Source organism: Chelmon rostratus, chromosome 11, assembly GCF_017976325.1.
Source record: "Chelmon rostratus isolate fCheRos1 chromosome 11, fCheRos1.pri, whole genome shotgun sequence".
NCBI lineage: Eukaryota > Metazoa > Chordata > Actinopteri > Chaetodontiformes > Chaetodontidae > Chelmon > Chelmon rostratus.
The window spans coordinates 2,584,585-2,611,437 of NC_055668.1; the positions used below are offsets into that span (position 1 = coordinate 2,584,585).

General features: G+C 40.2%; 1 protein-coding gene across 1 annotated transcript in view; it reads left to right on the forward strand.

Annotated features, from left to right (window-relative positions):
- The window catches only part of slc18a2 (solute carrier family 18 member 2), a 30,597-nt gene that overhangs the window by 1,060 nt on the left and 2,684 nt on the right, over positions 1-26,853 (forward strand). Inside the window, exons 3-14 of the mRNA XM_041948093.1 lie at positions 2,076-2,412; positions 8,246-8,304; positions 8,401-8,484; positions 11,640-11,732; positions 12,037-12,126; positions 13,242-13,285; positions 15,212-15,272; positions 17,334-17,429; positions 18,499-18,577; positions 20,023-20,074; positions 20,623-20,686; positions 20,773-20,892. Of these exons, the coding sequence (XP_041804027.1) occupies positions 2,076-2,412; positions 8,246-8,304; positions 8,401-8,484; positions 11,640-11,732; positions 12,037-12,126; positions 13,242-13,285; positions 15,212-15,272; positions 17,334-17,429; positions 18,499-18,577; positions 20,023-20,074; positions 20,623-20,686; positions 20,773-20,892 (1,179 nt within the window). The remainder of the gene's footprint in view (positions 1-2,075; positions 2,413-8,245; positions 8,305-8,400; positions 8,485-11,639; positions 11,733-12,036; positions 12,127-13,241; positions 13,286-15,211; positions 15,273-17,333; positions 17,430-18,498; positions 18,578-20,022; positions 20,075-20,622; positions 20,687-20,772; positions 20,893-26,853) is intronic.

Below are 26,853 nucleotides of genomic sequence, written 5' to 3' on the forward strand. Positions count from 1 at the left end.
ATATCCCTGAAAACACATTTCACTCCTTCACCTAAAACTAGTTGAATACCGTTGCCAGAGACTCTTTCATGAACAAATGAAGTCAATTTTAAGGGACCCATGATTGTCCCTTTAATTTACATATAATTTAGAAAATTTGATAATCCATTTAATATCAATTTAAGGTGTTATTGGGGTTGGGATTATGGGTTTCATTTGGGTTCTGAAATATTTTAGATGCAAAGTAATGATAAGGATGCTTATTCCATATTCAATAGGTTTACCTTAAATCAGTTAATGAATAAAAGAACTGATTGTGATATATTAAGGCGGTTTGATCCACCCCTTAATCCACTGAAATACCGTAATAATTGCATTTTTGACTTTAGTGATTACCATAAAATCCCACTTCTAAAACATTTTACAGCATCATGGATGAGTAAATTCATCGAATTACAGAGTGAAAAATGAATGGGCTCAGTTTTATACTGTAAGAAGAGTTAATGACTGGGACCAGCATCAACAGTTCACTGATGCTGTCTCACACGCTCTCACAACATTTTGTCAAAGTGTGTTACATCTGCTGTGCAATCAAGTAATAGGTCTTTACTGGATCGCATAGTCCATACAACAAGTGGCCATTCACTGCACATCCCTCTGCACAGACCTCCAGCTTTTTGGCCGGCAGAACAGATTTCATATAGAGAAAATCCTGAATTAAAGCCAAATAAACCGCTAATATTAACAGACCTTCATGCTGTAATTACAAAATCATTGAACTGAATCAGTGAAAATAACCTGTAGACAGAAACAGAGATTGGTTTGTTACAGACACCATTAAATATCTAACCCATGCTTAGCTCTGTGTTCAGTTTCGTAGATCATGTCCCGTATCACAGATATTTATATTATGTTGACTTTGCATGCATACTGATTGCCCATATTTCATATTCCATGTATGAGTATAGATTATCTATTTGGCTCCATCAACAATCAATATTAGCCAATAAGTACAATGTCTGATTTCATTCTTTCTTTCTTTCACAGACAAAATGTAAAACTAACATAGAGTTTGGTTTACCACGTGTACTTGGTGGATTGTTATTTTTGTAGATTTATTTGTGCGGCCATGCCAACAGTTTGGCTGTTACTTTAAAATCTCAACACTTAGCATAGTGTATTAGTAAGACTGACACATTAAACATTTGTTTAAAGGGCGTTGTTGGAGGTTTTTCTTTATCCTTCAATAATTACTGCCATGCTTCGTCTGCATGGTCCTTATTGAGAGGGCAGACAGCCTAGCTGGCACATGTAGTCAAGGAGCAGCAGTGTGCCAGAAGGAATGTGAACACAACGAGCTCTTGTCAAAAATCACCTTACCTCGTCTTTTCTGAAGCGTTCGTTAGTTCCCGTCTATCATGTCAGGAGACAGAGCCAGTTTCTATAACATAGCTTAATACATTTTTGACATGGTTATAGTTTAATTTGCTTAATACAATTTGTCAAAATTTAGTTCTTGAAGAAGAGCAAAGCGGAATGGTTTTTAACACCAGTTCCTGTTTGACAACCTGTAACGTCTGACAGAATCACTCTGATAAATCTTGCTGGACAAATATCTGCGTGCATCTTCCTCTGTATTTTCTGCTACCAGCAGCTTCACATATTAACATATGTCATGTCATGTGCTATTACTCGCCCCTCCCTCTTTTACTCCAAATGAGTTTCCACTCAGCGTTTTTAGAATAGCAGGGTTTTGGGTGCTGACCATAAGCCGCAACCTCAATTTCAGACAGGGACCTTTGTTGATGATGTCTTGTGTACTTAAACTCTCTATTAAAGCCATAAAATATCCCCAAAATACCAACAAAAGAGCCAAAAATATTGAAATATTTTGGGCTGAAGCACTGAATGATCATCATTAATGATGCCATTGGTTCTAACTCTTAGTTAACACTCAATGTTGTTTGCACTATGTGCAGTGCATGCTGACATATGTTGCAGCCATGTCTGGATTAGCATCATGCCAGTGAGCATCAGTCAGTGGTTGTGTCATATTTCATTGCATCAATCTCCTCTCGCCTCTTTATGCCTGCCAGTTCCCATCATTCCAAGCTACCTGTACAGCCTGGATGAGTCAACAGACGTGGTGTCGAAGAACAACACGCTCTCCGAGCAGGGTCCTCAAGGAGCCTTCCACAGCATTGTATCCTTATATGACAACAGCGTGAGGTCTCTGGCCTCCAACGCCACAGCCAGGTCTACTGACCTGGTCCCAACAACCCCCGCTGCGACAGAGCTGCCGCAGAACTCCTCCGACTGCCCCCAGTCTGCCAATAAGCTGTCCGGTGAGAATGTCAAAGTGGGACTGCTGTTTGCCTCCAAAGCCACCGTACAGCTGATTACCAACCCCTTCATAGGGCCGCTCACTAATAGGTAGGTTTCTGTTTCTGTTGCTAATGTGGCATTTACAACTGTGGAATTAGCTATTTACAGCAATTTTCACAGGCAATCTAGAACATGACTGTTGCCATTGTAATAGCATCCTGCTTATTTCTGTCACTAAAAATGTGTTAGTTATCACATAATGAATGGAAATCATGCATTTGTGAGCAGTCTCACACTACACACGGACAACAACATGAGGATAGATCACTCGGGTTCAAATTGTGAAGTAAATGTCCAGCTTATTTTCCCCTCTGACATAATATTAGGACTGCAATGAACAATAACTTTTGTTATTTATGAGTCAACTAATTATTTTGACATTTTTGCCTGAACAACAACTTAGACAATTAATTGATTATTGAAATAGTTGAGATTTTTATTTCCAATCGATTAATCTTTAACATCACAAGAAATTAAAAGAAAGCAGGTCAAACATGAGCTGACAGCAGAAGTACCAATAAAATGTAATAAAAAGTAAAGTGATGCTTTCAAGAGGGAATAAGCATAGACTCGTACATAGCTTCACTTTCTCTAATTGTAATTAGTAATATTAAAAGCAAATGTTCAAAAACATTCAAGTTAAAAACAAAGTGTCTGACCTCTAGTCTAGTTTTCATAAATCAGGAATAAAGCTAATTGTAAAATTGTGCCACAAGACAAAAAAGATATATTCTGGATTGGTGTGATCATACATTGACTCAGTGTTGTGGTGTGTGTCTGGGTTTTGTAAAACTGAATTGGAGTTGGCCTTTTCAGGTGTATTTTTTAGCCACAGAGATTCAGTTTAAAATGAACCTTATAGCTGCTGCACAGCAGTGGGTCGGGACCTGGCATTTTGAGCACAAAGAAGAAGAGGGAGGAAGAGGAGGTAGATGAAAACGGGAAGAAGAAGAAGACAAATGAGAAATACAAAATGATGTCATTTATTTTCATGAACAATGATTTATTAGTAAGAATTTGCGGTATGCATTTACAGTATACTGTATAGAGAAAAGCATTTTGATGCTCTTTGGCCTCAATATTTGATAGTTCACAAATCTGACTGGGTCATTTATGGAAGACAGTCTGAGGATGCTGTGTGGCAGATCAGGTCCGTCCAGTGAGCAAAAAACAGAGTGATGGACTTAATAAAAGCATCTGAACATTTCTACACATTGGGCCTACATTTCAGTGAAAGCTGCAAAGTGGCAGCAGGTACGGTCTATATATTCTGTATTCTCGAGGTTTAGAATTTAAGAAGGTTGCTGTTGCGCCACCATCAGGAACATTTACTTGGCATAGGACTGGACCTATGTGAAAACTTGTTTATTTTAATGCATGGGAAAGAAGAAGAAGAAGAAGAAGAAGAAGAAGAAGACGACTCTTGGAAAGCATTATAACATCCTGGCCTGAAGGCAGGATGTGTGTATGGGCTTGTTTTACGAGCGTTGTTCTGTTTGTTAGACTCTTTTGCAATTGTGCGGCTAAATTTATGTTCCCTTGAACATTATTGAACAAATATTGATGGAACAGAACAATACATTGTCTGTACTGGGGTGACCTAATTTATGGAGGGACAGTTCTTCGTAGTTTATTGAATAGAGGGAATTGTCTGCATAGAGAACAAAGCCAATTCCAGTCTGTTTTATAAATTGAATTCAGTTACACTCAAAGCCTCGTGCACTAGTCAATATTTTTGACAATGGTTTATGAATGAATGATGAATGTGCAAGGTGGTGTTGCAACAAATTCACAGTTCCAATCATTTCTGCAGTCTCCTCAAGTCTTTCAGCCTCCTTTATGTCATTGCTTTGGTTATCAGACCAGCAAACCCTTCTGCTGTACTAAACTCACTACACAGTACCTGCACAGCACCAATCAGTCAGTGAAAGTTAGCAACAAGCTGGTGGACACAGTGGAGCATTTAGCAGCTAAAGAGCCAGATATTTAGTTGGTGGAGACCAAACCAGGGATAAAAGGAGAATGAATATCGGACTTTCAGTTAGGAAAACGTGTCCAGGAACACGACTCGTTTTGCGTCCGCTGGATACTTCACATCTTTTTAAGGTTTATGTCAGCTGTCATGTTTTCAGTTTGTTCCACAGCAAAAAAATGTTTTAATACAGCCGTAATGTGCGTACACATTCACAACACATCAGTCAGATGAGTGAGATGTGTTCTGTGTGAGAAACCTTGATGAAGTGATGTGTAAAACCTGGCTGGAAGATTAGCTGTGTATGTGCAGTTTTTCTATATGAAAGTCACACAGCTGATCATTTTCCACACAGGTGATAAAAGAAGTTCAAACATTTATGCATTTTGAAAATAATAGATGACAAAAGTACATGTCAAAAACGACAGGAAAAGGATATGTTGACTGAGATGACTGATTAATTCAAAAAACAAAAACAAAAAAAACTTCTGCAATAGAGAAAATAACATAAAATAGTAAACTGACACATTTTTCTGAGTGATCCCTGATTGAACACAGGTGTCGCAAGTGCATCATGGCACCTGTCAATAAAACACAAGTAGATGTGAGTGCGAGTGATGCGCTTTCCAAGACAAATGGACAAAGAATGTTTTGTTGAGGTAAAAGGCAAGCCGATGTGCCAAAGGTAATTAGTGATGAAAAAGGCTCATCACAACAGTCATTACAGCTTGCAACATGTGAAACTGGATGAGCTGTAAGAACATATGTGCTTGGATAAAGTTAACACTCTTCTGAGGATATGGCACGTTCACTACATTCTGACAGAGACAGTGTTATGCAGGTAGGTTTTGTGGTGTGAGCTAATAGCCAAGAAGCTGAAACCGCATTCAGAAGGAGAATTTGTGAAGGAGATCCTTGTTGCTGCTGTGGAGCTGCTAGAACCAGACAAAGTAAAACTGTTCCAGAGTGTCAGTTTGTCTGGAATAAGAGATGAAGGAAAAGCTGACGTGGAAACTCAGTGACAGCAAGTGTCTGTGTCATTTGGCCGTCATGGTGAACATTACCAAGAACCTCTGAGCTGAACCTCAAGCTGCAGCAGCTTCTCAGCTCAGTGTGAGAACTCCTTCAGACATTTAGTAAGAGGTTTCAGGACATGAAAAGTAAACAAAAGGAACTGAACATATTTGCTGTTTAATGTGGAACCAGCTGATGTGAACAACATGAAATCACTGAGCTGCAAAGCAACAACCTGCTGCTGTGAGCAAAGACTCAGTTCTGCTCAAGACTGACTGACCCAAACCTGGGAAACCAGCTGGGAGTAGCTTCATCATCATCATCATCATCATCATCATCATCATCATCACTACCATCTGACATCAGACATCTCACCAAAGAAAAGCAGTTCAGCCATCGCAGAGGTTGGTGTGATACATGTGCAATGATTTAGTATGGTCCAGGGCCCAAATTGTGGTTCATTTTCCTCTTGTGTTTGGAAAGCCAGCCAGAGGTCAATTAAGAATAGCATTTATGGTCTTATCTAAGGCAACATCCAACACAAATTGGAGAGCAAGATCAGAAACAGGCTCCATTTCCATGTTCTAGGGAGGAAAATCAAATGCTGCACATGGAAAATATGTCACTTTAATGCAGTTTTGATAGCATTGTGTCATGTCAGCTCAGATCTAATCCAACTGAATGAAACAGAGCGGAATTCCTGATTATGTGTGTTTGTATGTGTGTGCATGTGCATTTGTCTTTTTCATGCATGGATAGCTGCACTGGGTTACTGAGCTTAACATATCTGAGCGTTATAGGCGGTGGCACTTGTCAAGAAAATGCCTTCCAAAGTAAACTTGTCCTAAAGCCTTAAAGACCTTCATTAGAGAAAAAAACAATTCTCATGGTCACCACTCAGGCAAGCATATAATGGAATTAGTTATTGAGAGTGTAGTATGTTGAGAAAAACACACTGTTGACTCTTCCCTCCTCTTAACTGGCCGATTCAGTTTGAAATCATGTTTCCATCAGGTACAAGAGGCAAGGCACGAGGCACTACGCAAAGGCTGAAAACAAAGCTTACCTAGTCTGTTACAGGCTTTGTCATGGCTCAAAACTGACATCCTTATCATGGACTGAACATCTATAGATTAGTTCCATATCTGACATCTATCTTTGACCCATCAAAGTTAGATGCAATACGAAATGATTAAATCTTTTTGCTACCTCTCTGCCCCATGGCCGTGAGCCTGGGGGAGATCTGCTCTCTGAATGCACTCTTATTGTATTTCCAGTGAGTCAGTGGAGACTGAAGGACAATAAATACAGGACTTTCTTTTTTTAGTTGACCAGAGACATGTCTTTAAAGGAATGCTAATGTGGCCGCTGGATGAGTAAATTGGAGACTGTTTGCTAACACTTCAGTAACAACTTTATAAAAATATGTCAGATGTTGTGCTTATAGTTTGATCTGTTGGCAAATGGTCGGAAAAAAAACCCAATTATGTTTCTTTAATTAGCTACCTGTCTGAGCTTTTCACCATTCAGCCGCTCAAAGACCAGTAAAATGATTATTTTAAGAATTTTGGACAAAAGTTAGCTGACAATTTGTTCTATAATTCTATATAACAGCATTTGGACAACACGGCACACTACAAGTTTCCAGTTTATACCAGTGTTTTTTTATTCTGCTCTGTTGGGTTAGCAGCAGTAATATTAAGGCAGGTTTTATTGACTCTTTTACAGACTTAGTAAGATCCTCCACACTGCACTGATTTGTTTGGTCCAGCATCTGATATATAAAAAAAAAACACACAATAACTTTCTGGCTGAGGAAGAACTTTTACCATGTCCATGAGGTGGAGCACCCTGGCTGGATGAGCATTTAAAAATATATATAAACATGTATTTACCAACACTTTTTCTTTACATTGTCCACTTCTGTCAAAAAAAGCAGCAAGTTGAGTGGCACCAGATGTTTTGGAGGAGAACTGAACATTAAAATGATTGGTCAAAAATGATAAGATAATAATAACAATAATAGAAATGAACATTGTAGAAAAAATCAACCACACGGAGCCAGTGTGAACATAACAGAATATGAGATAAATGTTTAGGGGAGAGGGAGGAGTGTGAATGCACCAACGTCACTGGCTCTCACCACAAAGCCAGTATTTAGTGTCTCAGATGGGCACTCAGATATGCTGTAATTGAGGCAAAGAACACAGTCCCATTACTGGTTCTTAGTCACCTTCCCTCCTGACAGAGGACAATACAAGGCAAGTCAAGCATGTCAGGTATCTGTGGGGGAATACAACAGCTCTGACGTGCATGGCAGCTTTTAGTCTTTTAATGAAAAAAGATGTTGTCATCCTCCTCCAGTCCTCTGCTTAAAATGTCAGGCTAACAATTGTAACTGGCAAAAATGTGTCATCAAATGCTGGATTTCTACAAATTCTTTGTGTTGATGCTGTTACAAGATACTTTTTTTTCCCATGGAGTTTATATTCAGCGTGTTGGCTTTCAGGTGGTGATTTTGTAGTACTACATAGTTGTGCTATACCTCACACACAGTTGGAGTCAATCTACATCCTCCTGTTCTGGTGACTATGGCAACAATATATTCAAAGTAACAGCTTTCACACGTGCTATTTTTAAGCATATGCACAGGAATGTCACTCCTCTCTGTCTAAAGCAATTACCATTTAAATGATCGACAGTTCCCCACAACTTCTAGCATTTATATTTTTTGGATCTCACATCCTCACAATACCGATAATAATTACTGTCAACTGGAATGAAGCCATTTATGTCGTCATGCATGTTTGCTTAGACATCTCAAACTGATTACATGCTTCCTCTATATTTAATCCTGCGTTTCATCTGTTCTTTTTTTCCTCTTCGTCCCTTTAGAATAGGATACCAGCTTCCCATATTCGCTGGCTTCTGCATCATGTTCATCTCCACCATCAGTAAGTTCAGCCAACATGTCTTCGTTATCAGAAAATCTGAATGCTTGCATCCTGCCTGATGTTTCTTATATTTCTGCTGTTCTCGCTGTTGTGAAGTGTTCGCCTTCTCATCGAGCTACACTCTGCTGTTTCTGGCCAGATCGCTTCAAGGTGTGGGCTCCTCCTGCTCGTCTGTGGCTGGTAAGACCTCCTTCTCTCTATTGTGATGCGATGCTTGTATCCGGTCAGTCCATTCAAGTATTCCCTATTCATCTTATCTGAATACATTTCAACATAAGTTCACAACAGACGCACACTAAGTACTGGCTCTTGTGTTGTTCTTGAGTGACTGAGCCTGTTAATTTACATTAGAGCTGCATTATGGGTTGTTTGTGGTCGAAATGTTGTCAGGCAAGACAAGAGGTGAAGACAGCACTGCCAGCCACTGCAAAGAGTGTAGGGTTCCCAGGAGGGAGGCGTTTAAAGGTGGTCCTGCTTTAGTAATTTGGATTTGGACTCGTTGTCACACAGGACTTTACCGTTAGCATACTGTTGTTTGTAAGATAGTGGTAGGTCTGAAAGAACAACGAAATGCAAGCTGTAGTCACTTGATGCTACACATACAACAAAAATATTATTTATTGTTGAATGAGGAGGATGAACTGATTTTGAGCTGCTGGTTGTTTTCTGTGAACCACCCTGCAAGGTTACTCATTTCCTCTTGATATGACTTCTCAGCGTTGTTTGAAATCCAAAGACTTCACAACAGAGTTCTCTCCATGTTGGGAGCTGCAGTCATTGGCATACAGCATAAACAGGAGGACTTGTAGTGAAGTCCAATACCCAATACTTGTTTAGACTAGACACTACATACTTTTTAGGCACAGGGACGATGGTGGCTGTCTTGAAGCAGGAAGGACGATTCTGCTGTGAGAGTGATAGGTTAAAAATGTCATCAATGACATCAACTAGCTGATTGGCTCATGTTCTCAGCTCATAGCCAGGGATGCTATCAGGCCCAGCAGCTTTACTCATGTTCATACTCAGAAGGATTTGTCTCACATCAACTGTGGATACTGGTAGTGGCCAGTCTTCTGGAGGCAGAGTGGACTTTACAGCTGACTCTTTGTTGAGGTGATCAAAGCAAACATAAAATGTGTTAAGCTCGTCCGGCAGCATGGCCTCACACATGATGGGGGCACTCCTGCTTTGGTAGGCTGTGGTCTGAATCACTTTGCCACATATCTTTGGTGTTGCTGGTGTTGAGGTCTCGCTCCAGTTTCTCCGGATGTCTCCGCTTTGCCTATTTGAATCCAGCTTCTGTCTGGTGTTGTATGCTTCCTTGTCACTTGACCCGATTTTTTGGCCGTGTATAAAGCCCACACCTCTCCATTTATCCATGCATTCTGACTGAGGAATTATTTTATTATCTTTTCGATCACCACATCATCAACACATTTTCTGGTGTATGATGCCACTGATGATGTGTATTCGTCAAGGTTGACATTGTTTTTCCTGGTGGCAACATCTCTGAACATGTGCCACTCTGCACACAGAACAGTCCTGTAGACCTGCTGCATCTTAATCTGTCCTCCACCGTTTTTTCTGATGGTTTGACTATTTTAATCAGCTGGTTGTAAGCAGGCAGGAGAAGCAGGTGAATATGATCTTAATGGGGGGGGGGGGGTGGCTTTGTAACTTGAATGCTTGTGTAAACAGGGTCCAGAGTATTGCTTCCCCTGGTGGGGGTGTGGACATGCTGGTGGAGTAAACAGTTCTGAAATCTGTTTGATTAAAATCATCAGTTACAGTAAAAAATACCATCTGGTTGTTTTGTCATATAACTGCTGATGACTTCATTCAGTCCCTGCAGTTCATTTTTACCAGCCTGGACTGCGTGGTTGGTATTGTTCATGGCATCATGACAAAATGTGGTCCTGCAGACACCCATTGTAGTGGGAAGTAACACAATAGTGAGAGCCAGTGAAGAAATGTAAGTATAGGGTGATATGAGACCGTCTGTTTGTGTGTGTGTGTGTGTGTGTGTGTGTGTGTGTGTGTGTGGCTATGTATTACTCATGTTGTGGGGACATAAATTTGTTTACTCAGTCACATTTTAGGGGCAAAATGCAAGTCTGCATAATGTAAATCATTAAATTTCAGGGTGAGGCCTTGGGTTAAGGTTTGGTTTAGGTTAAGGTTAGGGTTAGGCAAGTAGAGGTTATGGTTCTGCAGGGAGTGAATGTAAGTGGAGCTTTTTCTTTTAGCATTCCACCCCCGTAATCTGTCTAACAGGGTCATTGAAAGAACATCCATCCATCCAGCTTTCCATTATCGTTCAGTACTGTGACACTTCCATCCCAGTCATCCACGGGGACAGCCCTGATCCTAGCATTAACCTAAACCTGTCACTTTGTCCAGCAGTGTGGAGCCATGCTCAAAAGACTGCATTAAAAACTCCACATCGTTAAAATTTGTATTCGTGTCACAGCAATAGTGCGCTGAGAACTGATCAGCTGTACTGTGAGTAATGATGCAGCAACACAATGGACACAGAGGGTCAGCATTTACAGAGAGGTGAAAGAAATTGCATTCATGATCACTGATCAGCTGGTCCTCACAACAGATATGATCAATATCTAGTCTCATTTAAAAAAAAAACAACACAAGGCCCAAGTTATGACTCTCTATGGGAGAGGTGCCAGAAACATGTTGTTTGAAATTCAAAGATTCAGCAATAGTGAGAAAATCAGTAGCTACATAATTTGGGACATCATTGAAGTGCAGGTCAAACATTTTGTCTGGATGTATAATAGAAGTCGGTAAACTCAGATAAAAACTGACCTGCTCTACCAGGAGGTCGATAAATCACGACTCAGTAAAACAGCTTTAGCTATAGATCAACAGCTGTAAACTGTGCTCACCACTTGGCAAGAAAACTGATTCCTCCACAGTGAGCCTCCTCCCAGCCACCACACAGAGACACAGAGAGCCAATAAATAAAAGTTTAGGGTTAGCTGGTCCACAATGAATGGAACTCAACGCAATGTCCAAACCAGCATAACTCTGCAAACGAGTGTGTGTGTGTGTGCATCTCTTCTGTGTGTGAGTACTGAGTAGTCATTAATGGGCATGTCAAAATGCTGGGAATGGTGTGTACTTTCAATTTGCATGTACTTTGACCACGTTTGAGCACCAAGCATCAGTGATGTAAACACAGAGTTGGAACATGGTCTGCCGTCCAGGGCAGTCGCCCGATCTGGGATGTTGTGATGGAGCCTGGTCTCTCTGAAGAAGTTGCATAACAATCTCTAATTGTATTGCATTGCATATGTATTACATCTGTGTGCTTTCAGGCATGGGAATGCTTGCTAGTGTGTACACAGATGATGAGGAGAGAGGTCACGCCATTGGAATCGCCCTGGGAGGTCTGGCATTGGGTGTGTTAGGTATGCATATGTAACTGAGGTCATGACACATTTATTAACATTTTTATTAAGCTATTCTTGCAAATAAATTACACCACAGAAACACAGTGTGTAGTGTGCTGAAAGGAAGTCTCATATTTTTAGTACAGAAATAAAAACATGAATTCCATGGTTTTAGAAAACTTACCACGCCGATATCTCATTTCAAAACAAGGTTTTTAAAACTCACCTGACACTCGTGTTGCAGTGTGAGCTGCCTTGCAGGGGATGTGGCCACAGTAACTAATCATTAGCAACCAATGATTTTATGATGTGTCCTCCACAGTTGGACCCCCATTCGGCAGTGTGATGTATGAGTTCGCTGGGAAGACAGCACCTTTCCTTATTCTGGCTTTCCTGGCTATGTTTGATGGAGGTATGTTTACATTGCTTCTTACATCCAAACTAAAAATAGTCACTATAAAAGGAATGATAAGAATAATGTGCAAGCTCAACATTATATAATAACAATGCTAATAATAAACTTTTTATAGCACCTTTCATACAGGATTTGCAGCTCAAAGTGCTTTATAAGGAAGAAATCACATGCACCAAGTGAGTGCTTTACTGAATGTTAAAGAACATGGAATGAAACAATAAAAAACAGAGTACTTAGGGTGCATAAAATCAAGTAAAATACAACATTTTAAACAAAGTGCAACAGTACATAAGTGTGAGGCAAAGCACAAACATTTCAGAACTGTATCAGGAACCAATAGCTAGTTAGTTAAATGCTAAAGTTAAGTTTTTAACTTTCTTCTGAAAATATTCAGAGAGCTGGCTTCAGTGATATCTGTTACTTGTGGGTTCCAGAGCGTTAGGGTGTAACAGACAAAGGCTGCATCCATGATTTTCTCTCAGCTGTTGCTGGAAACCTCCAATAAACCAGCAGCAGATCGTTGCAGTGTACTGACAGTGGAGCTTGGTCCTGGTCCAAGAAGGGCTTTATATACAAGGAGGAAGACCTTAAAATCAATTCTGAATGTTACAGGAAGCCAGTGCAGAGTGCCTTAAACTGGACTAATGTGCTCTGCAGAGTTTTGAATGAGCTGAACTCTCCTAGTGTTATTTTTGAGAGGTCGGTAAATAGTGCATCACCGGAGTCGGCTTGAAATAAAGGCATGAATCAGTTTTTCAGCATCTTTTTGATTTAGAAATGGTCGTACTTTAGCTGTTTCTACGGTAGAAAAATGTGGTTTTCAGCACATTTTCGATGTGGGACTTGAAACTTAGACTAACAACAAGACTTGTAACCTCAGATTTAATTCATTGAGTTAATTTCCCCAGATTATTAAACTGCGTTTCTCTTTTTTGTTTCAGGATTGATTAGTAGGATTTCAGTTGTGTCCTCATTTAACTTCAAGAAATTATGCTCATCCATTTATTCATTGCCAGAATACATTGTTAAACATAATTTCAGCAATTCCTGACATAAGATCTATTCTTTTATCATATATTTATATTAAGAAGATTGACTGTGTCTCTTTACAGCTCTGCAGCTTTTTGTTCTTCATCCCACCAAGGTGGAACCAGAGGTGAGTTGGTTTGCCTTAGTAATTCATTTCCTGAAGGTTATCACTTCATTAAGATGACCTTTACAGCTGCAGAACATTGTAAAGACTATATTTTCATGACATTTTTTCATAATTGGATAGTAAATACAGGAAATGTGGAGAGAAATTGAGAAAGTGGATGACTTGCATCAAAACATCCATGGCTTTTGGTAAATGGTAAATGCTAAATGGACCGCACTTACTGTAGATGGCACCTTTAACTTGAAAGTAGTGCCTGACATTCATCCAAGCAAGCAAGGACACCCAGGGACAGGCAAACATTCAGCATCCAGCCTCTAATTCTGAAATCTATTTATTTAAGCAAAAGTGTCAATGACTGCCTTAAGGCTGTTTAAACACATTAAAACAAACTTACCAAGGAAACTGGAATTCATTAAAGTAATCCTTCATCAGACCATTGACAGACAGGCTCTTTGATCTGTGGAGGTGATGGGTATCCTTAACTGTGGCTACCAGCAGGCCTGAAGAAACAGCCAATAATAAGGCTATGTGAGTCTTAATAGTAGTGGAAAATAGCAGAAACAGAGTTTATGGGTTGTGATGCAGGCTGATGTAAAAGTGGATATCAGTCACGTTTGTCCGCTTCTCTTTACTCGTTCCTCAGCATGAAGTTTAAACGCAGTAACAGTGCTCACCACAAACAGACAAACACTGAACAGGGCAGATGTATCAACACTTTTTTTCCATTCATTTTAGGAATAGCAACACATGTTTCACCCTGTGTTATCACTGTCCAATGGACATGATTGTTTAAAACATGTTGATGAAAGATTTTGACATTGTTACTTGTTTGACATGTTTATAACATTTCCTGATTTCTCTTTAGTGTTATCCATTTTACTTATTGTGACTTCATATGTGAAAATAACAAATCCAATTTACAAGCTGTCACATGCATGTACATGTAAATGTCTGTACTCGTGGTTGTAAGACAGTTGGGGCAGCTAATTGTATGGGACCATAAGGCTTAAAGAGAGTGAAAAGCCCTTGACAGAGGCTCATTAGAGGTGATGACTCCTTCAGAATACAGGAAGGATGCTCTGTTGCTTCTTTTGGGGATGACACATGATGTCACACATTAGTGGAGATAACAACCGAACAGAACGGAGGAAAAGCCAGTATGACGATCTGTTTCTGGTCGTTAGCAAATTCTTTCACCTTTTCAGTATCCTCAGAGACTTGCAGCAAGACACAATAGTCCTTCAATTAGGAACAAGATGCATTATACTTTAACACTTACTTTATTTGTCCCCTTGGGGGACGTGATTTTTTTCACTCTATTGGTAATTTTACAAACACACACAAAGGACAGAGCTACTGCCGCCCTTAGTGGGAAATCTAATTCTCATATGTGTAATGTGCTTGATTCTTCATTCACTGCAAATAGCATTTCAATTCTCCAAGCACTTTCCACTACTTTTCACACACATTTTAGAAATGTTACAGAGGTTTGAGTCAGTTTACAGAATACACAAAGCTGACTGGAATTTGACTTTCAGGATTTTTATTATTTAGTCATGGTTTTTGTAAATAAAGGCAGTACTGTTAGCTGGTTCTCATTCATTTAACAGGTGTGTTTGATAACTTTGTTGACATTACATACAATAAAAAGCCAACTGGAAGAGAATAATATTGTCATTGCACAGCTAGTGTATCCAGCTGTATTATTATTGTTAAGGAATGCAATCAGCGTTGTGACATTCAAATCCTAGATTAGTTCTAGAAAGTTAGATTTCACAGGGTAGAGGGTCATAATGGTAATGTTGGGAGTGTGTGCAAACACACAAAAGAGACAAAAACAAAGCTTCCAAAAGCAGATTCTGAGTCTGTCACCGTTTCACTTGCATTTGACACAGAGTTGTGTTATTATGCCCCTGTCCTTCACAGAGTCAGAAGGGGACCCCACTGTTGACACTAATGAAGGATCCGTACATCCTAATCGCAGCTGGTAAGAAAATGATATCAGCACATGGCACCTCACTCTGGAGAAGCATGTGTGGGATATTGCCTTTTCTGATGATGCTGGGAAAAGGGCAGGGGGAGAAATTGGCTCAGATCTCGTTTTTTGTCTGTTGGACGTGACGTGTTGTGAAGTGAGTGCTGCATGTTAAAGACGGTCATCTATCCATCAGAGAAAATACTGTGAATAATGCTGTGTGTTTTGTTTGTGTGCATGTTGTTGTCGGAGCAGGTTTGGTTATTAGCAGATATTAAGGATAGTTAATAATACCAATAATATCATAACAATAAAACTATTAATAAGAATTAATAACAACAGGGCACCACCCTGCGATCAGGGACCAATAACCAACCGTGGATACATTCTCACTAAAGGGCTGTTCACTGAGATTGCCAGTGTTTAAAATACCATTTTACATCTATCAGGTGGACATCGACGGGTTGAACCCCGGGTGTTAGCAGGCCAGACACCCCTCTCACTACTTCCTCAAGCTTTTCGTGGGGGATCCCAAAAAACTGTCTGGTCAAATGGCATAATTCAACCCGGTATCACGCCAAATGTGTAATACACCCACCGGACCACACTGGTCCACCGAGTCTGTGTCACGTTTTGTGTCACCTCGGCTTGAAAACAGCATTAGCCAGAACTAATATTCAACGTCCACCTACACTTTCAAAATGAAGGTTGCCAAGAAACTTTCTGGTGATGGTTGCAGTTTGATTAGGTTTATGTACCAAAACTACTTGGTTAGGTTTAGGAAAATATTATAATTTGCTTAATATAACTACTTCCTTAAAACACTGCCACTCTATCCCAACCTCTGCCCCTCAGGGAGTGTGTTTAATGCTACGTTTGTCCTTCGCTACCATCCTAACCCCCCTGCTGCTACTGCACCTACTTGCATGCGTGTACTTTTCACACGTAGTCGAGGCAAACCGTCACACTGACACGCTGTCCTTTAGTCGGTTTATTACAAGCTTTGGCGAGAAACTGGGCTGGATAATTCCTCTGTTGTGTTCTGTGTCTGCCACGCGGTCTCATCTGAACTGGACGTGTAAAGAAAGCTTCCACAGACAGGCATCCAGGGGGTTTCATCCTAATCACATGCCTGAAAATTTAAACCCAGTGGACAGGGAGTTTCTTGATCATCTGGTGGTATTGAAATGTGTTGGAAGCAGAGCTGAAGTCAACAGCAGCGCTACAGCTTGGTGGGATGTAAACACAGCTGATGACCTCAGCAGGGAGTTCCCTCAGAAGATAAGAGGGCGTAACGATAAGAGTCAGCATGTCCAACCGTTTCATTGGATTTTTATGTTATTATACCACCTGCTGTTGACATAGATGCAGATCCCATCACCCCTCACCTTGCCCAACTGACTGTTCCTGTCAGCCCATATGATGGAAGAGTCTAGTTTCAGTCAGGGTGATGATGCAGGCATCCCTGAAGGCCTTCACCAGCCACTCGGCATCCAGTCAATCCGTGTTATTTTTGATAGAATGTACATTTGCCATTTGGACGCTTCCTAAAGTTGTGTAGTGTTGTGTGTAGTGCTGAGCTGTTGTTGGTTATCAGTAGGATGATTAGGTGATGCAGAAGACATCTAGCGTCCTACATGTTTAGCTAGACAAACCTTACAAACTAACTAAACTATACAAAGCAAGTTATCCAAGGGGGGTTAAATCAAGGGCAGCAGGACTTGGTTGTAGAAAACATTTCTCCTCTCATTCGAGGGGCTTCTTCAGTTCTAACTGACTGGTGTGACAAATTTACCATTGGCAAACCCACCAGGAGCTAATGCCTTTGACAACACAGCTTCCAAGTCCCTGCAAATACAAATGTATGCGGCGGTTAAATTGCATCTGCGTGTCAGTGGGCCTTCCCCTCCACATCACTTATTCTGACACACAGTAACACAGAGAGCTGGCTATGGTTGTATGTGTGTTTATGTTCAGGCAGTGTGGGGGTGGAAGAATAACAAACAAGGACCAAAGAGTAAAAATAGACTTTAATTGACGCTGCATCCACTTATCCTCAATCTTCCCTCCTAGGTGCCATTTGTTTTGGAAATATGGGCATTGCCATGATGGAGCCAACGCTGCCAATCTGGATGATGGAGACCATGTGTGCCAGGAAATGGCAACTAGGTATTTACAAAGCTTTGTTTAGTACTTGTAGTACATGTAGTCACACAGACAATACACAGTAAATGTCCTTACAGCGAGAAATGTTCACAAAACTTTTAGTTCATAAATAATAATAATATAATATAATTAATGCCCACACAATTAGGACAAACACAAACATGCATATACACATTTTAAGGTAAAGCGTTCATTAAAATCCTTTCCATAGAATAATAGTTATGTTTATTATTGAGGTCACAGTTGGTGTGGTGTTGTACTGGACTCAATTATACTGAGAGGTGATCCTAACTTTCTATCCTTCTAACGGTGAGGCAGAATATTAGAAACACCTCTGCATGTAATGCAGGTCAGTACAATCCCTCACTAACTATGAGCCCAATGCCAGTGTTTAGCATTGTTTAGCCTCTTTTGTTACAATAGATAGACAGGACTGAACAAATGCTCCAGTGGCTTGACTCAAACCAGACCAACTTGATTTTAGCCAGACAACATGATCCCATTAGATCTTATTCAGCTGATGTGGTTCTGCACTCGACACTTAATGGTTGGAGTTAAACTTTAAAAATCTTAATTAGGAGTGCCTGACTTTTCCCATTCCATCAACAACCACGTCAACTACAGTTTGTCTGAAAGCTTGATATATCCAATCTGTGCAAATTTAAATTTGGCTCCCTGTACTAATTCATCACTTTGACAAAGTCTCATCCGTCACTGCTCCACATTTTCTATATTTACATAACACACCTACATCTTTTTATTTTGTGATTTGCTGTAGTGCAGAAGTGTCACACCTGCATCCTGCTGGATATTTTCCATACAGAGGCTTCCTGCAGTCTTTGGTGTTATTAGTTTGTTCCTCAAGTCCATTGTATATGAAGTCTAGGTCAGATAAAAAAAGATGAGTGGGGAACAGGATATTAGGGTGTCACATGCTGGCAGGTGGAAAGCACAAGTCTTCATTACTGACAATGGAAGATGTACAGCGGCTCAGCGATGAGCCGCTGATAGAGCTCTGCTTATCTTGGAAAGCCTGCCCACACCTTCAGTCTCTCATCTCTCTGTGGCCCAGGTGTCGCTTTCTTACCAGCTTCCATCTCCTACCTTATTGGAACCAACATCTTTGGCACGTTGGCACACAAGATGGGGAGGTACGGAGGGAAATTGTCCTTATCTGCTCTGTCTTCCTCTCGCTCTCTCTCTACTGTGGATGCGATATCTGTTTCCGCTCCTCTAAATGAGTTTTCAGTGTTTTTTTCTGTGTGTGTGTGTGTGTTTGTGAGGCTGGCTTTATTCAAGACTTGATGATACAGTTGATCCATAATTTCTGCGTATATATATATATATGTCTTCCCTTGGGATGGTATCTGGGTTTTTAGGTCCGGAATGTTCTTTTATTGTTAGTTTTGCCATTAACCTTCTCAGTACTATCAAAAAGCAAAATCCTCTTTAATGTTAGAACAGGACTTTCGGTTTCCCAACTTAACCATACCAAACTACTAGTATACTAATGCTATTGACACTACCAAGTCTGCAGGGTTAATGCTGCTTCTGCTACTCATGCTAGTGTTTTTTTTTTACGGTCTCTGTTCCTGCTACCAATGTTTAAAGCAATCAATTTTGACATGTCAGTTTTCTTTATCTAGATTCCAGTCATCTTGATATTTATCCAGTTTATTAAGTATATTAAAATTGTTCAATATAGAAACAAGCCAAAGAAATCAAATAAAATTAGTAACATAGAGACCTCAGAGAAGAGGGAAAAAATACTATTGGATCTGTGGGAATATCATATTGGAACACATTCACAATTCACTTTTCATACATTTATTCACATGAAGTTTTGCCCAGAAAAAGAAGTTAATTAAAATAAAGCATGCAATCAAAGACCAAACCCTTACTGCCATTGGGGTGTTGTCTCTCAATTCACACATGACCATTTTACAGTAAAAAACACAGCAAGCTAACCAACAAATCAACAGCGAAGCCTACATATGTGAAAGCCCCTCTTCAGAGTGCAGTAACAGCAGTCACACATCTCTTAAACTCACTTTTCACAATCACAAAACAGCAATTTTCACAAAATGTATGAATAAGTGAGATTTGTTTTCCTTCAAATGATGCCGCGTAAACATAGGACTCATCAGTGGTTCGTACACAGATCGTACCATAAGTGAAATCACAGCATTTGAAGTAGAATTTTGAGAAGAGAAGGGGGGATGATGAGGGAAATTTCAGCATTACTTTCTGGTAAGTCATGATGGTGATTTCCTTTAACAGTAGTCCCACATCATTACTCCCCTATTTCTCTTTTTCTTCTCTTTTTCCTCCCCCCCACTGAAATTTGAAAAAAGGGCAATGAATGGACTGTCAATAAAGTACTGACCAACATACAACGCTCATAGAGATGTGGTACCTAAACTGTTATACTACTGATATATCATTGATACTGGGTGTGGAGAGTTTACATAACTCTGTTCACCTAAAACATATATGAGTTACAGTATGGCATATGAGTCAATTCAGGCAGGGATTATTGTATCTGATTGGAGTAAAAGTGTTTTACATTAGATGACACATCTGCTCTCCCTTACAGATGGCTTTGTGCTCTCATTGGGATAACGTTGGTTGGAATCAGTGTAATATGTGTAAGTATGAGGGAGGCGACTACACGGTCGGTGTGAATTCAGATATCATTTATGGGATGTTTGATCAGCACTGGTGGGTCACTACAAGTTTCAAATGGAGCAGAAATGTTGCTGTTTAAATTAAGATGAAGTCTGCAGAGGATGTGTAAGATGTATAATCACATATACATTACAGTCATTACATATACAGTCTATATGCTAGTAGAAACCCAACAGCAGATCTACTAAATGTAGATTTTAAAGTGCTGCATTATGTGCATGGTTTAACTGTTATAAGATGTTGTTTCTGAGTTAAAAAAAATCATCTAGACTGTCAAAATCCAGACTTTCCCTCTGTTATATATCTCATTCCTCTCCAAATCGTTTTCTGCCAGTGAAGATGAGAGTTCACAATGATTTTGTCACCAAATTCAAAAACTAGTCGATCGACTAGCATCGATCCCCAATGGAAGGAGTTTGTTGTTTCCACTCCCATGTAAAACATTGTAATAGATTTAAATTGAATGAACTAATAATTGCTTTCTCTTGCATTTTTCTGTCTGTTCCAGGTTCCGTTTGCCACAAGCATTTATGGTCTGATTCTTCCAAACTTTGGTGTTGGTTTTGCCATTGGTAAGTCTGCTAAATTTAATACTGTTCTAAACAAGTGTTTTCCTTGGTGAATGTGTAAGATCTTTATTTTTCATGGCGTGTCACAGGCATGGTGGACTCCTCTATGATGCCGATAATGGGCTACCTTGTGGACCTGCGGCATGTGTCTGTTTATGGAAGCGTGTACGCCATTGCTGATGTGGCTTTCTGCATGGGATTCGCTTTAGGTAAGCAGGAACCAGAAACACCAAACATTAGCACCACTGCAGATGAAATTACAGAACAGGTTATGAAAGTCTAAAGTGAATTTGAACAGCAACAGAGAGTGATCAAACCACAGAAATCTCTGGCTCATCGTGTTTGTCTAAATGAAATTCTGGAGCCATTGCAGAGCTCTAATTCGTGGTTATTACACAGAAACTACCATATGCGTTTCCAGGTAACCTCTCTGGCTTTCAGTGTATCGCTTAAATGCTTACATACAATTGAGAAGGAAAACATTTACCAGCCCTGACTGATTGTTATTACATTTAAACTACCAGATATTGTCTCTCGTCTTTCATAGCCTATTTAGCTTGATATAACATAGCCATAAAAGTAATAGGAGGTTTTGCATTTTCCAGCCAAGATTATGCATGAAATATAACTGGCCTTTGGTATTGATTATAATTATTAACAAAATAGGATACGTGTTTTTGCATTTTCCAGCTCTCACTTTTTACTCATTCAGTTTAACCTACACACCATATGTTTTTCCTGTTTGTGTTTCTTTGCTTTTGATGTTTAGTTTAACATAACATACTGGATGTATGGTTGTTTTCACAACCCTGATTCCTAGTTGCTATTCAGAAACGTATGTTTCCAGATAATGGTACTGTTGGCTTGGTTAAAGTGTTGTAACCGTGACATAAAGGACCAGTGTGTAGGATTTAGGAGTCTAATGGAATATAATATTCATAATGTTTTTGTGTAATTCTGGGCGGACCAATGTGTCACTGGAAACTGCATTTGAATTATTTATATTTTGAATTTGAGATGCTTGAATAATGCTATTAAAAAACTAAACCTGAATAGCGTAATTTTAAATAGAATGTATTAGTTTGGAACTGAATTCCAATCATCTTTAAACTGAGTGTAATATTATTAAATTGAATTAATTTGCTCTAATAATGTATTTGATGCTCACTGAAAATTCAATTCCACGTTCAGTTCTTACAAATTGATTTCATTTTGCTGAGACACACTTCCAGTCAATGGGGAAGAGCAATCAATTGGAGATTCATAGAACTCCTTTTCGGCCAATTTAATGTTTTTTAACCACATCTGTAGTTAAGTCACTGCCTCAGCACAATGTGCAGTAGTGGGTGGCAGTGAGTCTGGTAAGTGAGTCTCTGCGGTACTTTTATATTGCATTTCAAGTGGTTGCGTTTAACACCAGCCTGTCAGGACATCCATGGTTTTTCTGACAGGACAAGGACCAGTGCAGGCTTCCGTGCCTGGGTGTGTTTTGTTCAGGTTGGGACTTCCTTGCTGCACCTGTCACAAAAAACGCATCCACGTGCAGTGCTCATTTTAGACAGAAGGATTATATTCCCAGTGATGATGGAGTTCATGATGGGATGCCAAAGCTAGGACCATGTAAGACTGATAGCCGGTGCTGTTCCTTCAAAACAGACAACTGCTTCATCAGGTCAGCACCAGCTTCAGGTTCTGCTGACCTCGGCAGGACCATCTCAACAAGAAACACAATGTGTGCAGAGTAAGTCTTGTTTTCTTACACTTGCTAACTTCCAGATTACTCAGCATGATTACTTCAATAATGAAAAGCAACATGTGGTTAGTATTTATTTTTGCAAAGCAGTGTAGCTACCTTGAAACTCACCAGCTGATAAGGTATAATAGCTAATATTAACCAGCATTAGTTTCACAGCGGGACAGCTTTGTAAAACCCACCGTTTGACATGGTTGGTAACTTTGGTGTGCTAAAGTAACAGACCTGAAGTCTAGCTGCATAGCTAGGTGTCTTTGTTTGCATAGCTAATGGACCTTTGATGTATTTTCATGTTTCAGGTAGTTACTGTAGTGATGTAGGGCCAGATGCAACTACAGTGCTGCAGAGCCTGTTGACCCAGAGCTGGCTGCTCAGTCACATGCTGCCGGTCATTACTGAAATCATCATCTCTTCACCTGTGCTCTACTGTGTTTCACTGTGTAGCCTCAAACCTCTCCATCGTTCACTAGTGGAGCTTAATTCTTATCTAACATTAGCTGTGCATGCAGGCCAGCCATTATTAACCACCTGTGCTGGACTGCAGCTTCCACACCCAATGGAGATCCAGGTGAGATGGAGGCCAAGTGGCAACACATGGTAAACCATGTTGAGACATGAAGACGGCATGGTGGATGCAGGTACAGAATTCTGCGTACAGTATTTGGCTTGAAATGATCAGTGGTCCAATCTTCAGTGGTGTTTGTTGGTGCTTGGTTTATTTTGGTTGCAGTGCACTCCAACCATAAAACATTGTGGTGGTGAGTGTTCATGTTATAAGGGGGATGTAACACATCAAAATTGCACTGAAGTAAATCAAGGGCAGTTCTGCAGTTTTGCAGTAATCACACAATCATGTATATCACGTAATAAATGCATATGTAGACATTTCTAGCAACATCAGAGAAAAATCTGTGTTCATGCAGAATCATCAGAAGTCATTGTGGCCACTAGAACAGCACTGCTGAAGGATGTTGAGCAGTTGTCCCCACAGCTTCAGACCTCATCCCTAAAGGCATTTCACTCCCTCAACCTCCACTCCCTGAGGTGTACCATGAAGCTCAATGATCGCCTTCTAAACAGTTTGAACAGAAAACATTGGAACCTTAATGAAGAGGTTTACGTGTATTGCTATATTTGGGAGCTGACTTTATGTAAAAGACAATAGGACTTTTTGGCCTTCTTCCCTCAGCTTGGAATTGTTCGATTGCCAAAATGAATCTCCACAAGTTTGCCGTGGTACTGCAGTTCCTCCCACCTGTAGGAACCAACACGCTGCTTGGATGGGGATCCAACTAGCCACCTAACCCTTTTGGAAACATTTCACCATTGTCCAGAGAGTTTCCTCTGCATCCCACAGCAGGTGCTGTTGACCTGGTGTGGAATATGCTGGTGGAAATACTGTGTCTACCAGCAGTCTTTCACAAATTCTTATGGACAAGGATCCATTCACAGTAGAAAAGGAGACTGTGATATTTAACATCCACTCACTTCACTCCACAGCGCATCTATACTGTTTTTTACTGAAGCTTGGCTGGACGACAAAGTGAGTAAAAATGAGCTCATTCACCACACCATTTCACGTGGACTGGGATAAATTAAGAACAGGGTGCTGGTGTTGGAGTGTGTATCTATGTCAACAAGAGTTGGTGCAATACCGTCATAATAGGGAACAAAATCTGCCAACCTGACATTGAATTCCTTGCTCTCTCTTTTACTTGCCTTGTGAACTCCACCAGCTTGTCATAATGGTGGCTGAATCAGAAGTAGAACATGGAACAGTTTATTGAACAGAGGGAAAGTTAATGTACAGATCCAGGGATGCTGATGCTCAGGTGTGCAGGTGAATTGATGGCAGGAGGGAGGAGGTGACTCCACCCAGCTCAGCACAGACACAGATAAAGATGCACAGGGAGACAGAGAGACACACACGAAACACAAGGGTGACAAAACATAGGAAACAACAGGGAATTTGGGAGGCAAAACTGCCAACTCCTGACACAGCTTTCTACATAGTTGTTCACATTCATCCAAAAGCCATCTTTCCAGATTACCCCAAATTCATCCTTGAGGACTTTAATCACTGCTCCATGGCTACCATGGCTGACCTGTGCCACACACATGCAGACAATCCAAGAAATGTCTTATGGCCCAATAAATAAGATAAAGCAGAAGTTTCTGAAAGGCAACTACAGAGCAGTGTGGCAGAGAATTAAAAATATGGCCGCTGTAAACACAAAGGCAGAGAGAAGATGGGTGAGTGATCAAAACCACCCCGACCAATAAGACCTTGCTGGACCCGATGGCATCTGTGGCAGGACCCTCAAGAACTTTACTGTGCTGAAGGGTCTTGCTTCAGCTCTATCAATCATCGCTAGGCCAAGGGGTGGTCCTGCTACCATGGAAAACTTCAACAATCATCCCCTTCTCCAAGAAGGACGAGACTTTCTCCCTCAACGACCACAGGCCCATTGTCATTAAGGTTCTAGAGAAGCTGGTCATGTCCCACATCATGTCTTGTCCTGGTGCCCTCCTAGGCCCTTTCCAACGTGGCTACCATATTAGAAGGAGAGTGGATGATGCTAAACTATTCCTGCTAGAACCACTTGTTACCGGTTAAAGGGTGTCAGACTATCAAATCTAGTTAACCGAAGCTGCCATCCCTAGCGTGGACGAAAGACCGCAATGCATAGCTACGTTTACAAAACAAGCCACCTTTCAAAAAATACCTGCGTACCTGTGGAACCCATATGCTCTCTTTTGGGTGCAGCCTATGCCTTGCCAAGTGCACTACCAACCAGCACAGAGCATTGTTCATACCAGAAGTGATCAGCATGGTGAATAAGGAGAATTCTTTTCTGATTATATTATTCTTATCATGACCTTTATTTATTTTTCTCTAAATCCAGCTGCACTATCACCTCAACATAGTCCTAAACAGCTATTTTGCCTACCATTCTCTGTCTGTGCTTATGTCTGTTTCCACCTATGCCCCAATCAAATTGCCTTCATAGCTTAATAAAGCCGTATTGAATTGAATTGAACTGAAAAGGTAGAACTTATTGCTGGGCAGTTGTATTATACTACATTAGTTTTAACTTAGTGTACCTGATCAGCTGGGATTGATTTGAATATTTGTCCTGTCAGTGGCTAATGGCACTTTTTAGTCCAAGCGGCAGCATTGCCTCAACACTCTACACAATACAAGAAAAAATGGCTTTTACAAATGTTGTCTCTACTTCTGGGATTGTTCACATACAGTATGTACAACCTGTGAACTGCATTTTTCTACAGGCTTCTCCCAGCAGCCAACTGTAATGGCAGCTGAGAGCTTGCTCAAATCAGTGATGGTGCGGTATATCATGCAGTTCGCTACCCAAGGTTCCACAAAGGTGCTTGGGCAGTCCACCCTATCAAGGGGAAGCCATCATACGGTTAGCAGTTCCAGTTACTCTCTAAATATTATTTATTACCTGAGTCAACAATAATATCACTGACTGATCTAAACACTTCCTTCCCCCAGAATTTGCATCAGCCTTCATGGACTCTCTGAGAGAGGCCTACTGCAGGTCACCATTGACTCTACAACACCTGCACCTGTCCCATTTCCAGATCCTGCTAAGGAGGAGACAGTTGGCCTGCATCCTGCATGGCATTCACAGTTTGTTTATTTGTAAGATGTCTCAAAAATGTGAAAAGAGATTTTGATTAAATCTGGTGAACAACTAGGCCACAGGCCAAGGATTGTGTGACTTTTTTTTCTCAACATGTCAAGAGCATTTTGTCTAATGCATATTGTGCACAGTTTTAAAAACTTTTAGCACATATATCATCGCCTATGTGTGTATTTTGATGTAAAGCAAATGAAAACATTTTCTAATAATGAAATAGATTGTTGATCATTGCACAGCTTTACTAGGAAGTTTTTTTCTTTTTACCGTTTATATCTGCTACGTCCACGTACATATTTTAAAACATTCCAGTCTTGTATTTTGTGTTTTGTTGGTGGGGCTAACTCTTAATTTACATTTGTGTGCCTGATTCTTAACTGCACATCATGAATATAAAAAACACTAATAGTTTGCATCACTTGATGCTACTGCCTGCAGGCTTAACCATTACCTTAGTATCTGTTCAAGATATCCTGTATATCGCAGGATTTAACTGCATAAAAGCTTTTTGTACAAATAAGACACTTTCTAATTTTGCTTAGTTCTATTGTTGAGCTGTACCCCTTCTTCTTCATCAACAAAGTATAAAGTTTAATATTTGATGAGGATCAAATAAAATTTTAGAGCAAATTAATTAAATTGAGTAATGAATTCAGTTACAAACTACTTCTTCAGATTCAGTTTTTAATGCAATTATTCGAGTTGAGCATTCCAAATATAAATAAGTCCAATTCAGTTTCTAGTGGCAC